Source organism: Mizuhopecten yessoensis, unplaced genomic scaffold, assembly GCF_002113885.1.
Source record: "Mizuhopecten yessoensis strain PY_sf001 unplaced genomic scaffold, ASM211388v2 scaffold9847, whole genome shotgun sequence".
Classification (NCBI taxonomy): Eukaryota; Metazoa; Mollusca; class Bivalvia; order Pectinida; family Pectinidae; genus Mizuhopecten; species Mizuhopecten yessoensis.
The window spans coordinates 1177821-1194853 of NW_018408252.1; the positions used below are offsets into that span (position 1 = coordinate 1177821).

Genomic DNA, 17033 nt, shown 5'->3' on the forward strand with positions numbered 1-17033 from the left:
GTAAGTATTTGATTACAGTTTCGATTGTACAGAAAATAACCTATTGTTGTATTTCAGGGTTTTAGTGCTTGTATGAGTATAAGTATCAGAATTTACTTCTTATCAATAGTCGCTACGTTGTAAACAGATTATTGAAATATATCAGTCTTTATGTGATCATAATAGTCGCTTAACTATAAATTGTGTGTGTGTGTATATATATATATTAATATTTAACTCATTTATATATTTGATACAAGGTTACTTTGTTAGCTAGTAATACATTTGATATAAGGTTTCTTTGTTAACTAGTAATATATTTGATGTAAGGTTTCTTTGTTAGCCAGTAATATATTTAACTCCGTCGTTTATCGGTCAATATAAGGGTCTTTTTGTTAGCTGGTAATATATTTGATATAAAGTTTCTTTGTTAACTAGTAATATATTTGGTATAAGGTTTCTTTGTTAGCTAGTAATATATTTAACTCCGTCGTGTATCGGTCGATATCAGTTTTTATTGTTAGCTAGTATATATTTGATATAAGGTTTCTTTGTTAACAAGTAATATATTTGATATAAGGTTTCTTTGTTAGCTATTGATATATTTAACTCCGTCGTGTATCGGTCGATATAAGTGTTTTTTTTGTTAGCTAGTAATATATTTGATATAAAGTTTCTTTGTAACTCCGTCGTTTATCGGTCGATATAAGTAGTTTTTTTGTTAGCTAGTAATATATTTGATATAAGGTTTCTTTGTTAACAAGTAATATATTTGATATAAGGTTTCTTTGTTAACAAGTAATATATTTGATATAAGGTTTCTTTATTAGCTAGTGATATATTTAACTTGTTTATTTTCTCTGTCGTTTTTCCTTATCATGCCCAATATGTATCCCTGCGGTATTTGTGCAAAAACTGCAATGGTGCTAAAAATGCAGCTTGTGAATATTGTGACAATAAACACCTATAAATTCAAAAACAAAACACAAATATAAACAGTTAATTACCAAAAAGCTGGAATCTCCTACTCTGTGCATCACTACTGTATTATATGAAATAAATAAATCCAGATAATTATTGTTTTCAATCTTTCGATTTCAAAATAATCTTTCATTATTAATTACATATTATGATATGTACTTTATAACTTAATCAATGGATTAACAAATAGTTCAGTAATATGTATAACGTTATTTTTTAAACAATTAACAATTTCAATTGTTTGTAAATTGAGAATTCAATTTGATGAAATGATTATCATTTTATATAAAATTAACTGGGATCAAATTTTATGTTTATGTTAACCGTTATTATTAATTATGTACAACAAACTAATTAAACAAAAATTACGATTTTAATATATATATTAGAACATAAAATTAGAGACAGAAATAATACATACAAAAATATTGAAAACATAATGTAATTGATTGAAATAAATGGCAATTAGTTAAAAATTAAATCATAAAATAAATTAAAATGGGCTCTTATGTAGAACTGCGTCCTCGTCGCAAAGCCCGTGGCTAATACTAATAGTTCTACAGTTAGGTCCGTACGAGTTACTTCCCTTAAGTAATGCCTGTTGTGAAATAGTTCGCATATTTTTATCAGAATATTTCTTATATTTCGGTACATTCTACTGTTATGATCGACCTGATATTTTGCACACAGTTTGGTAAATGGAAAATCTTTATGAATCCGAAAACAGAAGTAAAAAATATTGATTAACGAATTCTCGGGCGCGCGAAAACCTCCGTGGACACTCATTCCTCCGTGGACACTCAATCCACCCTCTTGAAAATAGTATTTATTGACGTGTTTCGGTACTTTCTACTGTTATGATCAACCAGATATTTTGCACACACCTAGATATATGAACAATATTTAGGAATCAGAAGAAATAAGTGAAATAAATCTTATAACGAACTCGCGGGCGCGCAAAAACCTCCGAGGACACTCTGAGGACACTCATTACTCGGAGGACACTCATTAGGGTGACCCCCATGCCAATAGCAAACATGCTTATGGTTATAAATATCATTAAGCACTTACTATAAACACATTGTGAATATGATATACTCACCACTTAAATCAACATGGACTTGTATTTTGTAATTAATAACAAGCAGTTGTATAATTATACTCTCAACGTATTATAATGTGAATATTAATATACCTTACAATATTGACAAAGATTATTCATGATATTAAATTATACAAGCCTAATATTCAACTATATGTATCTATGAGTCACTCTGTGTGGATTTTGAACTCCCAGGGAGAATCTAGTCAAGGAATATGTCAAAAACCCACTCAATACTCTGGTGAGGTCAAGAAGTAGCACAGCTTGACTTGTGACCTTTCATAAGCAGTTAGAGTTATCTCCCCTATACCATATGACTTGCACTTTTTCAATTTTTCATTTCACTGATAAATTATAATATATTTATATACTGATTTATACAAATGCATGCAGGAGAGAACTGATATAGGCATAGCCTGTTGTTCGATCCAATTCATACAACATCATGAATAAAATTTGTTGAAATGAAATGACAATGAACTACCCTAAATTAACTATATCACTGACACGCTACACAGAGGGTCAATCCTCCAACGCTGTTCCTAGGACAACACACAGCACAAATACACTACCATACATGTAGCTCAGAAAAATGGTCAGGGGAAATGACAAACACACATAAATAAAAATAAAACAGAGTGAGCTATACTCGGCCAAAGCTATCAGTACAACTCCAGAGCTTTACGTGTGTCCGAGTATTTTGACAGAATGTAATCCTATAGGAAATAAAGTTAGTGGAAATTAAGATCATCCAATGAAATGAGAACCCGGATAATAACACAAAGTTCCAATATATAACAGCACTAGCATTTTCTTCACCGGTGTAAGGTACGGTAGATATGTTTTACAATGCGGACTTTCACACCGAACACCGGCAATACAAACTATAACCTGTAATTTACTGTGACCTTGTATACGGATACTTATGCACATATAGTACTTATTGAATCGAACTATTATGAACTATATACATTATACACAACATTTTTATCTAACGATATTGATATAAACATCGGAATACAAACATGCTGACATGATGTAATCAATATATACACACATGTTCTACGTGTAATCTATCGCTACACATGCGCTATGCATCTACGTGCTGCACATACGAGTGTTAACGTAAACAAACTCATCTACCTGGGATCGTGACAGCTAAATGGGAAGATTGTAAAGGCATTGTATTTATTTACAGATGATAGTGGGAAGTTATCGTAAGCACATTTTACAACTAGTTAGGATTCCACGTTTGTTTGTCATTAAGATTCTCAGAATTATGTTTCATTTTACTGGATTTGTTATAAACAGAATAAGGTAAACACTTCTAAGTGAGAATAAGTTTTTCGTTAATTGTTTAATCATTGTATTAGATACAACGCAATGCTATGTCAACGCAAAAATCACCACATTATGCAATACCACCTAGCGACATACTGTGCTGTGTGTTTACGCGGTGACACACATTTTAAGTCCGAGCTATTTTATAATTTATACACATGCCTCCAGTGTAGTGTGCACTAGAGAAGTGTTACCGAAAACGATCGAAAATAGATATCTTTTGGATATGGTGAATAAAATGTGGCTCAACTACCTACTGAGAACGAAGGTTACACAGTTTTCCACAAGGAACGCAAATGCCGGAAGGTGCTTCTACTGGGAGTGAAGCTGGCTGTATAATTTACTAAGAACAAGTTGACTAGTAGATTATTGAATGAGAAAGAAGACGACGGTATTATCTACGCAGGTGTCTGGACTAGATATTACAGCAAAAGTGCATGAATTATGCACCGAAAATGAAAGTGTCTGTATTATTTATCGAGTTCAGAGATGACTGGATACTTTACTTGGAACCAAAATGCATGAATCACTTTAACGAACATCGATTTGACATGTTTTTCTACTAGTAACACTGTATATAATCTACCGAGAGCAAAAGACTGGATTATACATTGGGGTTGAAGTGCATAGATTATCTACTGACAAAAAATCGATTCTGCAGTGGGCCGCCATAAGTCGCTCTGCAGCGAGATAGAGCAAGTCTATGATAAAAGTAACTGGATTATATACCAGACATGAAAGTGACTTGACACGAAGGCACTGGAATATCTAGTGGAAACAAAGGTGACTTGGTTATCCATAGGAAGAAGAGCTCGAGGTGGCACAATAGCTACTGTACACGAATGTGACTTGGTTATCTACAGGAAAAAGAGGTGGCAAATTATCTACTGGACACGAATGTGACTTGGTTATCCACAGGAAGAAGAGGTGGCACAATATCTACTGGACACGAATGTGACTGGATTATCCACAGGAAGAAGAGGTGGCACATCATCTACTGGACACGAATTTGACAGGATTATCCACAGGAAGAAGAGATGGCACAATATCTACTGGACACGAATGTGACAGGATTATACACAGGAAGAAGAGGTGGCACAATATCTACTGGACAGGAAGGTGACAGGATTATCCACAGGAAGAAGAGGAGGCACAATATCTACTGGACACGAAGGTGACAGGATTACCCACAGGAAGAAGAAGTGGCACAATATCTCCTGGACACGAAGGTGACAGGATTATCCACAGGAAGAAGAGGAGGCACAATATCTACTGGACACGAAGGTGACAGGATTACCCACAGGAAGAAGAAGTGGCACAATATCTCCTGGACACGAAGGTGACAGGATTATCCACAGGAAGAAGAGGTGGCACAATATCTACTGGACACGAAGGTGGCAGGATTATCCACAGGAAGAAAAGGTGGCACAATATCTACTGGACACGAATGTGACAGGATTATCCACAGGAAGAAGAGGTGGCACAATATCTACTGGACACGAAGGTGACAGGATTATCCACAGGAAGAAGAGGAGGCACAATATCTACTGTACACGAAGGTGACAGGATTATCTACTGGAAAAAGAGGTGGCACATCATCTACTGGACACAAATGTGACTTTGTTATCCACAGGAAGAAGAGCTGGCAAAATATCTACTGGACACGAATGTGACTTTGTTATCCACAGGAAGAAGAGGTGGCACAATATCTACTGGACACGAAGGTGGCAGGATTATCCACAGGGAGAAGAGGTGGCACAATATCTACTGGACACGAATGTGACTGGATTATCTGGTGGAAGAAGAGGTGGCACAATATCTACTGGACACGAAGGTGGCAGGATTATCCACAGGGAGAAGAGGTGGCACATCATCTACTCGACTCGAATGTGACTTTGTTATCCACAGGAAGAAGAGGTGGCACAATATCTACTGGACACGAAGGTGACAGGATTATCCACAGGAAGAAGAGGTGGCACAATATCTATTGGACACGAAGCTGGTAGTATTATCCACAGGGAGAAGAGGTGGCACATAATCTACTGGACACGAATGTGACTTGGTTATCCAAAGGAAGAAGAGGTGGCACAATATCTACTGGACACGAATGTGACTGGATTATCCACTGTAAGAAGAGGTGGCACATTATCTACTGGACACGAAGGTGACTTGGTTATCCAAAGGAAGAAGAGGTGGCACAATATCTACGGGACACGAATGTGACTGGATTATCCACAGGAAGAAGAGGTGGCACATTATCTACTGGACACGAAAGTGACAGGACTGTCCATAGGAAGAAGAGGTGGCACAATATCGACTGGACATGAAAGTGACAGGATTATCCACAGGAAGAGGAGGTGGCACAATATCTACTGGACACGAAGGCGACAGGATTATCCACAGGAAGAAGAGATGGCACAATATCTACTGGACACGAAAGTGACAGGACTGTCCATAGGAAGAAGGGGTGGCACAATATCTACTGGACACGAATGTGACAGGATTATCCACAGGAAGAGGAGGTGGCACAATATCTACTGTACACGAAGGGGACAGGATTATCCACAGGAAGAAGAGGAGGCACAATATCTACTGTACACGAAGGTGACAGGATTATCCACAGGAAGAAGAGGAGGCACAATATCTACTGTACACGAAGGTGACAGGATTATCCACAGGAAGAAGAGGCGGCACATCATCTACTGAACACGAATGTGACTGGATTATCCACAGGAAGAGGAGGTGGCACAATATCTACTGGACACGAAGGCGACAGGATTATCCACAGGAAGAAGAGATGGCACAATATCTACTGGACACGAAAGTGACAGGACTGTCCATAGGAAGAAGAGGTGGTACAATATCTACTGGACACGAAAGTGACAAGATTATCCACAGGAAGAAGAGGAGGCACAATATCTACTGTACACGAAGGTGATAGGATTATCCACAGGAAGAAGAGGTGGCACATTATCTACTGGACACGAAGGTGACTTGGTTATCCAAAGGAAGAAGAGGTGGCACAATATCTACTGGACACGAAGGGGACAGGATTATCCACAGGAAGAAGAGGAGGCACAATATCTACTGTACACGAAGGTGATAGGATTATCCACAGGAAGAAGAGGTGGCCCAATATCTACTGGACACGAAAGTGACAAGATTATCCACAGGAAGAAGAGGAGGCACAATATCTACTGTACACGAAGGTGACAGGATTATCCACAGGAAGAAGAGGAGGCACAATATCTACTGTACACGAAGGTGATAGGATTATCCACAGGAAGAAGAGGTGGCCCAATATCTACTGGACACGAAAGTGACAAGATTATCCACAGGAAGAAGAGGAGGCACAATATCTACTGTACACGAAGGTGACAGGATTATCCACAGGAAGAAGAGATGGCACAATATCTACTGGACACGAAAGTGACAGGATTGTCCATAGGAAGAAGAGGTGGCACAATATCGACTGGACACGAAAGTGACAGGATTATCCACAGGAAGAAGAGGTGGCACATCATCTACTGAACACGAATGTGACTGGATTATCCACAGGAAGAGGAGGTGGCACAATATCTACTGTACACGAAGGGGACAGGATTATCCACAGGAAGAAGAGGAGGCACATCATCTACTGAACACGAAGGTGACTGGATTATCCACAGGAAGAAGAGATGGCACAATATCTACTGGACACGAAGGTGACAGGATTATCCACAGGAAGAAGAGATGGCACAATATCTACTGGACACGAAAGGGACAGGATTATCCATAGGAAGAAGAGGTGGCACAATTTCTACTGGACACGAAGGTGACAGGATTATCCACAGGAAGAAGAGGTGGAACATCATCTACTGAACACGAAGGTGACTGGATTATCCACAGGAAGAAGAGATGGCACAATATCTACTGGACACGAAGGTGACAGTATTATCCACAGGAAGAAGAGGTGGCACATCATCTACTGAAAACGAATGTGACTGGATTATCCACAGGAAGAGGAGGTGGCACAATATCTACTGGACACGAAGGTGACAGGATTATCCACAGGAAGAAGAGATGGCACAATATCTACTGGACACGAAAGTGACAGGATTATCCATAGGAAGAAGAGGTGGCACAATATCTACTGGACACGAAGGTGACAGGATTATCCACAGGAAGAAGAGGTGGCACATCATCTACTGAACACGAAGGTGACTGGATTATCTGGTGGAAGCAAAGATGACAGGATTATCTATTGGGCAGGAATATAACGTGATTATATACTGGAAACAGTGGCTGGGATCAAACTTGTCTGGGTTATCTACTGGACAAGAATATTAATGTGATATTTTATCTATTTGGTATGAAGATTGCATGATTATCTACGTGACATGAAGGAGATTCTGGCTGGATTATCTCCTGAACTTGGAGATGACTAGATCATCGAAGTTTTGCGATGACCACAGGTACTATTCTCGTCTGTGATTATATAAAGGGTGATTGACAGACGAGGCTCGTACATGTATTATAACAAGGCTCTACTTTTCTAGTACTTAGATCGTTTTAGGCTAACTTTTACGGTTGGTGTTTTTCAAAGGTGCGTTGTACGTCTTGGGCTTAAAACATATTTATATAAGTGCAAATGTAATGTATGGTTCATCATAATATGAAGCGTAATCTAAACACGATATTGTTTCAGAGTTTGTTTATTCACACGCATGATATGCGTTATAAAGTGTGGGGTTTGCATTATCGAAGGGTTGATCTGCATTCCTGTTATGCATACATTTATTCAAATTCCAGTAGATATATTTTCATCAAAGCTATTCATATCTATTGTGATTAATTACTTAAGTGGAAAGCGTAGCAATTAAAAATAACATCTGGGATATACTCTTTGTATTGTAGAAATGCAAGCAGAAGTCGCCATTGAATGGGTATACTGGGTCTATAAATACTGGTTTGTACTAAGCTAATTTACGTCTAGTCGTAATTCTGATGTACTGTGTCGAAACAATGCGTGCATACAACATTTGTGTGACCACATAAATGTCCAAAAATAATATGCATACACCGTCGGCCCAGCCGTGCGGTCTAACAATGCCCCGCCGACGCATATCTAATTGTCAATACTTTCCATTACAGCTTGATATCAGTATTCACGGGAACGCTAGACGATGAATCCTGATTTCCCTAGCGTGAGTAGCAAACATTTCCTTTACAGCCAGATGTTTTATTGTTTATCATATTTCCTCTAAGTTACCTTTAAATTATAAGTATATATGATATTAGCTAGTTACATCAGTAAATGGACAATCCTTTATATCGATATCTTATAGAGAGGATCTTGCACGAGTGCCCATGTCATATTGAATTTATTAAACGAGCTCAATAATTTGATATGACACAAGCCTATAAGCTCGTGTCATATCAATTTATTTAACGAGTTTAATAAATTCAGTATGTTACTGACACGACTGTAAGATTCTATTTATCTCATAACTTTCATAATTTGAAAAAAAACCTTCAAACACAATTATTTGTTATCAGCTGACTCAAAACCAAAGTACTCCGATCGTAGTATTGTCGTTTCGCGTATTGCAGAGTGTTTTCTTTCAATAATGAACAGTTTTGAATGTAATGAAAATCATATTGAGAAAACAAGCATTTTAAATTCATTTAATAGCAAAAACATAAAAATTTGTCAGAAAAAAAACTGCAGTTAAATAAAAGTAGTACCTGTAGTGGCAAAAGAGTAACTTTCCAAGGTTTGACCAATCGCAGCACCTTTATGTATTACTACATGTGTAGTACCATATTTATGACATGGCCGTATGACATAAAATGTAGTTACATGGGTCAGTTATGTGATAATATCCTTTACTAGAACGTGAAATGTATATATTGCATTTTTCATCCAAACAATATACATTCAATGGATCAAACTGCAAATGAATAAAACAACGATTTTTTTTTGTGATAGATAATGAAACATTACTTACTGTACGACATTTTTCATTGAAAGTCTATCTAATATACAGGATCATCCAAGGAACATCATCCCAGAATTATGTCGCCTCTACTACAGCCAAGGATGGATGCCGGGTTCCGGTGGTAGTCTCAGCATTAAATATGGGTACCTCAATATTCGTTTGTCAAATGTTATATTTTATGCGGACTTTCCGCTAGTCAAACTTGCGCTGTACGTTCGTTGGTAGATCTGTGACAGCTTAGTGTTAAATTCGCTTTTCAAATTTAATTACTATGTTTGTTATATTGTTTTCTAATGTTTGCTCGAATGAATCATTTGCTGTCATTACGAAGGCGAATGTTGAAGTGTTGCGGAAATTATCTGGTAGACAGTACTGAATTACAAATAATCTTAAACGTTACCACGTATACCGTAACACATACTTCATTTTTGCAATTAATGACAAAAGTGATATAGAATTGTAAAATGATCAAATAAACTCCAACAAAATAAATATCCCAATTTAAGATCGACTGCAATTGTCTACCAATAAGCTTTTATCATTGACAAAAATATATCATGATGTTGTCCCTTTCATCAAATATTCAGCTTGTATGAATCGTTATGCTAATTCTATGTACTAAAGCAGGTATGACAACGTTTAACTGATTGTATTTGCGGTTACAGACAGGAAGTTTATATAACACCTTCGGGGGTTCAAAAGGAACGTATTCAGGTGAGAAATTGAAATCAGAAGATTAAAAACTTTATGGGGTACACATTTCAAGCTAAATGAAACTTATATTGATCTTATCAGCAGGACAAACCGCCTCATGCACAGGAGGCAACTCAATATACAAAAAGGATAGATTTTGTGCAGATATGCTTACTCCGGTTGGTCGGTCCTGTGAAGGGGTAAAAACGAGAACTATTACTAGAAGAATGAATAAAGCGGATCATGTACGCAATATTAGTTCTAGTTTCGCTGGACCATCCTTTAATTCCTACATATCTATCAGCTTGTATTATTAATAAAATAGAATTCATAGTATTCTAATCATTGTGTATATCAAGTTTAATACATATGTAGAAATAGATCATGTTAATGATTACCGTTATAATTATAGCCCGAAGACCTGTTTGTCCAGACGGTCGACGGAGAGGACATATCCGTTCCACAGACTACCAAGGGCCTGAGGAAATCACAGTGTTCCCCTGTCTTTTTGAATATATATAGACTCAAAGGTGATTACGACAATGCATGTTTATAGTTACGACATACGGGTATGTTTAATGTCGTAACAATACATCTTACTGGTACAGTGTATGATTAATATCATAGTAAAGTATGATCATTTGGATTTTTATAGGGTTTAGCGTCTTATTTATACCTACGGTAATTTAAGTGATATATTTGCGTGCATGTGTGTATGTCTGCCGAAGGCGATATGTTGATTTATTATACCTCAATGAAATACCATGCCGCAGACACCAAGCACGGAAATTTACCCGCCAGCATTATACTGACAACAAATAAATTAGTTATTGAGATTAACCCAAGTACTGAATGTTTAGCATGGAATAACAGTTATCGTTTTAAGGACTTTGGTACGTCCCAGATAGGGGACAGAACCCAATACCTTCCCAATTTGGGTAAATGTTTAACACTAAGGAGAAAAGTGAGTTATTGCCAGTGTTAGGTTATTTGTTTATTGAGTTATTAACGGCCAATCAACACGGAAGAGGTCTTAAGGGCCAATAAAAGGTAGATAAAACACGTAAAAGGAAAAGACATAAACAACTAAAAGATAAAAGACAAATATCAGCTTGAAAGGCATTAAAAATGTGTCCCGTTAGTACAATCATTAGACTATTTATATCTGGGTTATAAATATGTACACTAACTGGTATGTTTTAATGATTATAGCACACCAACGGTATGTCATTGGGCATGTTCCATATAATATTAATACACTCAAGAGTAAGTTTAATATCATGATCATGCGTCTACAGATATACATTATGTATTCAATGTCATGTACATAGTGGCATTGTAGACGTGTATTATAATAAGATATCAAACATATATTACTTACCCGATAAAAAATGGTTCACTCCTCGTTTTAAGGCAAACATTTTTATTTTCAGTTGCTTTTGCTTAAGGTTAAATAAATAAGTAAAATTGACGTAGGTAGGTATAATTTATGTTGGAACAACTTCTTATTTTGCAAAAAGGTTATAGATTTTTTTTTAATAGAGCTACATGTAAGTATGAGGATAAACACTTAAACTAGTTTTGGTATACATATCGGAGAAAACACATCTAGTTTTGCCTCTATAAAACGTTTGATAATGTATACTGCTGTTAGTACTCAATTACTTTTTCAGCTTGAAACAAACTATTTTGGTTTAGTTCGTTGATTGTTCATAACATGCAATTTCAACTTAAAGCCATACCAAGGAGCAATGAATGTAACAGACTTCTCTAGATAAAAACAAAGTCGTGTTGGCCAATAAACTATTTAGCCATGTCTTTATACGGGAAAGGGCAAGATATTTCATGGTCGCCATCATAACCTAACTTTTAAATATAAAATATCTGAACATACTATGATAGGTATCTGAGACGATCCGGTTTCTGTCAGGGATGATGATATATTTTGTTTTTGTGTCCATTCGGTTTTTGGGGTCTTTATATCTTGACTTGTCTTTTATGTTTCGACTGAGTGGCATATTTTGTCCCTGTATATTGTATCGAATCTGTGGTATGCTTGTCCTGTCTGTTGAAGCTGTGGTATATTTTGTTAGCGTGAGTTGACATGATATAGTTTGTCCTTGTGTATTGGGGTAGTATATGTTGTACATGTGCGTCGACGTTGTACATCAAGTAAAATTTGGTTATCATAGCAGTAATATTTGTTTTGATTTCCTTTTTCATTTACTTAATTGCTTAATATGTATTACAGCGTTTCTGATAAGGTCTATAGGATGTATCGGTAACACCAAAATTATTATTATATATTCTTTTTAACAGCTCCAGGAGCAGTTTTCCATTTACATTCGAAGTCAGCAGTTCTCGCAACATTACTAACTAAAGAAAACACCGTTCATCTCTCCAACCTTCAAATGATCAAAGGAATTCGTAAATGGTCAACAGGTTAGTTGGATAGTTTACATATATTTGTCCGTCGGTTGCAGCTGAAAGACCTTTTTTTCATTAATATTAGATAAGGTTGAATGTGAATAATATGTTATCTCCATAAATGAGGAGTAGTTTATTCAATCATGCAGATGATTCGGTTATAAATCCTTGCCAGAAAATGAATGATGTCAAAACATGTTTTCAACACACCAGTTTACATTGATTAACTGTATTTAAAATGGGTGTGTGACTTTCATATGATACAATGGACATATTTTGGTAAAACTGGAAGAAGAAAAAAGTAGTTATTTCTTTACGTCATTCCAAATAGATATGACAATTTAATCATTCAAAAGAAATCTAACAAAAAAGGAGCTGAATGAGAATATTCGATTAATGTTATTTCAAAAGCTTTTCTTTAATAAATGTTAGTTTGAAAAACCACTCATTACATCCCTGTTCATCTCCTACACAGGAGGATACCACAAATTCACAGACGATGTTGTCATTCCTGTCATTGACAACACACACACAGAAGATGGACTTATTGTAAGTACTGTATGCTTACCCCATAAAACATTTCTAAATGTATAACGATATTTTCTTGTCAAACGAACCAAAAATGAACAAATTGAAACACTCCAATCTTGTTTTAAGTGTGGACACATAGCGACGTTTGTTGTTTTAAGACTTCATCTTTCTTTGGAAGCTGATTTTTTGTCCCTTTTAAGGATGCCGAAATAAATCAACCTTAGGAGGATAAACGTTTTGCGCCCAAATATCCTTGTGTCGAGGGTCCATTCATCCTTAACAGAAAAGCAATCCTATAGAAGACAGCTTCACCAAATACAATCAACAAACACTTCGCACATGGCTATGTTTTAGACAATAAAGAGGTTTATACGTCAGCATTTCTTTTCTCGTATCGACATCGATATACATACAGATGGCTTTCCGGAGCCTAACAATTTAATGGAATAAAGTAACGATACTTCAAATGTCCTATGCAACATATGACATTTCTTACTTACAACAAAAATAACAATTTATTAAAAGACACTATAAAAATACCCTTGCGACCAATCTGCCATTTTGTTCGCTAACAACACTTAGTTCAAATTTAAGTCATGTCTATTCACTAAAAAGTCTGAGAAACCGAGGAGAAATATTATCACTAAAACCAAAGCAAGTGCCTATGAACAAATCTTTTTTCTTTTGTGTATATTGCTGTTTCATTATTGATATTTTTGTTTCATTTTAATTGAACAAAAATCAATTGAATACACTTTATGATTGTGTAATAAATGGGAAGCGTGTGCTTTTTAGTGAAAGTTTGTTATTCAGTGTGTGTAGGTCATATTTCTTTTATGTTTCGGGTGTTCTTTTTATCACTTTTCCCAATATATATCTGCTGAAGTTTAGTTAGAGAGTCCTAACACATAAAAGCAGCGAAATATTATTTTTCCGTTAAAAAGAAATGTCATTTCCTCTTTATTCAGACAAACATAGTTTACGTTTGTGGGCAATTAGACACTTAGACATTTGGAAATTGTTCTCAGTAATGTCGGAGAAAGTTATAAACATTAGTAACAACATGAACAGACCACAGTAGGTGGGGACAACTTCTCTGCTTTATAAGCAGCAGTTTTGGGGATACCCCATGGTGGATATGACTTCGTTGAAAAATATGATATTTTAATACATATTTAACTAATGTTCTTAAGTAGCTCCAACATCCTCGTTGGAAATACATCGATCTTACTCTATAATAAAACAGATACACTGTTCATTTGCAAATATACATTTTAACCACCTCAAAAGTCACAATGATAATATCATCGTTTAATAATTTTTCGCTGTTGTAAGATTGATAACTGACATATGCAGAATCACGATTATTATCACACTATGTATGTGGTGTCACGTTTTACTTAGCTGAGTAAAGATATCGTTGTTTTACTAACAGGATGGAATGGTGAAAGCTATGAATGACTACCCAGACACATGCGCAGTCCTAGTCCGCGGTCACGGGATCTATGCTTGGGGACAAACGTGGGAACAAACGAAACTAATGTATGATATAACAGCAAAAACCCTTTTTATCTTCTATATTCTTTTAATTTTAAATGATCTTGGATTTTATTATAACTTCGGTTTAATATTTTAACATCTGATCGACAAAAGAAGATGACTGAATAACATTAAACGAAATCCCCGTGCGAGAAGAAAATTATCTTAGTAAGTTATAAAACAGCCAATTCGTAGAAACTGAATAGATATGCAGGAAAATGGTAAACGCAGAAAACCACAGACTATAGTATTGTATAAACGAGTAGAAATATATATGGTGTATAGTGTAAGTGAACATCTGAATGACGAGACACTCTGATTCTAATTTGGTACAATCTCAAATAAATTGTAATATGAACAATAGAAACAAAATACTCGTACAATGAATTATGTTTAAGTCACAAAAATTTTGTTTGTAGATGCGAATCTTACGATTACCTGTTTGACATAATGTTACAACTGAGGGCTGCTGGAGTCCGAGAAATCCTCTGAGGGTTCCGGAGTCCGAGGGATCAACTAAAGTGTTCCGTAGTCAGGAAGATCAATTGGGGGGTTCCGGAGTCCGCGGTATTAATTTAAGTGTTCCAGAATTCGGGAAACAAATTAGGGGAGCGCAGGAGATCCTACGATGTCTGGGAAATCAATTGCAATGTTCTTGGTTCCAAAGAGAGGGACGCCTGAAGGGTACCAAAGCACGGAAGACCGACTAAGGCGGCTTTACACCCAACCTAGTCAACACTTTATCTCCTTTTGGAATTAACTAGCATGCGCAGTTGCCTCCCTTTAATTGTGATTACCATGTTATGAAAGAGTTCTCCCGAAATTTAACTCACAAGGCAATTTATGGTAGTATATAAAGCCAAATATTCTTTCATCTTTCGCATTTGAAGGTTTACACGTGTTTTGTAATCAGTCAGATAGGAACCAAACCTTTTAATGAAAAAGAAGTAAACATGCTTATACTGAATCGTTCATATGAAATCTATAAAACGAGATTTAAGCCAGCATTTGGCGAAGTAAAGTGATAATTTGTGGCAAGTTTCATGAATTTTATATGAAATGGATTGATTTCAATACCCCTTTTATCAAAAGATGAAGATGTTTTTTGTAAATTTTGTTTTTAAAAAGTTGCTTTGAATGTCATTCTTGATGTCTGAAATTCAGGCATCAAGGCTTAACATTTTTAGTCGTCCCAGCTGTAGCATCATTATTGTATACGGCACATTTATGATGTCGTCTCAGCATTATATTATTGAATCATTAATCATTTCATATACGTGACACAGAAAATTGTTATAGTCATCGATATATTTCAGGAAACGGTATAAATATGTAATACAGATATCGAAATGGTAACATTTTGTACGCTTTGTTCGGTACTTGGCGCTGAATGAAAATATTTTGGCATGTATTGTTCTATTTTCTTTTTACCTATATGCAGATAATGAAATGGCATTGCATCAGAAATAAATGTGATACAAATGTAATAGGCTTTGTAATTTTAGTTTTATTATTTTATGGGTTTTTTTCAAAGTTCATGTAGTTATCTGAATATATGAACGATCACATTAGTCAATAGACATCAGATCAAAATACATTTTCTATACACGAGGTAATTTAAAATTTTTAAATGTAAGCTATTTTAAAGCATTATTATACAATGTACTTGTTTATGCGTTTTCCCTCCTGTGCATTTAATATTCCGTCTTTGCGTATTGCAGAGTTATCTTCTCTTGAGAGCAGGTATTGATTGGTACGTCATTGGTTCGTGTGAGAAAATTACGTCGCTTTCTCAAAAATTGATGACGTTACTCTCACAAACAAATGACGTAACAATCAATACCTGCTCTCAAGAGAAGATAACTCTGCAATACGCAAAGACGGAATACTATTACATAACATACAAGTGTTATGACATATTTTGAAATTTTAATGGTGTTATGTTAGGCTTCAATATCACATCCCGAGGTGTTGTACTCTTACCCAGGTCGTGTTTTATCTTCTTGTTCTACGGTACGTGTCCAATATGACACAGAGGGGTCACCGGATTTGTCTATACCTCAACAGATACATTTAAGGATCAATGTACCACCTTTTTATAAATCTTATGTCTTTGGGCCCTTTTGAATACTTATTATAATTCCCTGGTTTTAAAATTCTGATAATGAACCATGAGTATATGCATGATTTATAGATTTACACACATCAGTGAACTGCAGAAACTTATTTTGATGCAGGAGAGTTTGTTATTGTTAGATAAAAAACATATCATTCAATCATGTCATTTGTGCAGTATATCTGAGTACAAGTAAGCAGGCCGTATTAAGTAGTTTCACATATACATATACTGTATGTCATGTAACAATATTACACACATCAAGAATGTCGATTTTTAGTATCTGACATGTTAAATAAGATTCTTACTCCGACGACACTTAAATATTACAAAATATGTGTCA

The 17033-nt window shown here is 35.8% G+C and overlaps 1 protein-coding gene across 1 annotated transcript in view; it reads left to right on the forward strand.

Moving 5' to 3' along the window:
* Nucleotides 1-16064, forward strand: part of LOC110458843 (methylthioribulose-1-phosphate dehydratase-like) — a 19662-nt gene extending 3598 nt beyond the window's left edge. The window contains exons 2-9 of the mRNA XM_021510797.1: nt 8537-8589; nt 9433-9527; nt 10050-10098; nt 10490-10607; nt 12397-12519; nt 12980-13053; nt 14471-14577; nt 14994-16064. Of these exons, the coding sequence (XP_021366472.1) occupies nt 8569-8589; nt 9433-9527; nt 10050-10098; nt 10490-10607; nt 12397-12519; nt 12980-13053; nt 14471-14577; nt 14994-15066 (660 nt within the window). The 5' untranslated portion in view covers nt 8537-8568 and the 3' untranslated portion in view covers nt 15067-16064. The remainder of the gene's footprint in view (nt 1-8536; nt 8590-9432; nt 9528-10049; nt 10099-10489; nt 10608-12396; nt 12520-12979; nt 13054-14470; nt 14578-14993) is intronic.
* The last annotated feature ends 969 nt before the right edge of the window (nt 16065-17033 follow it).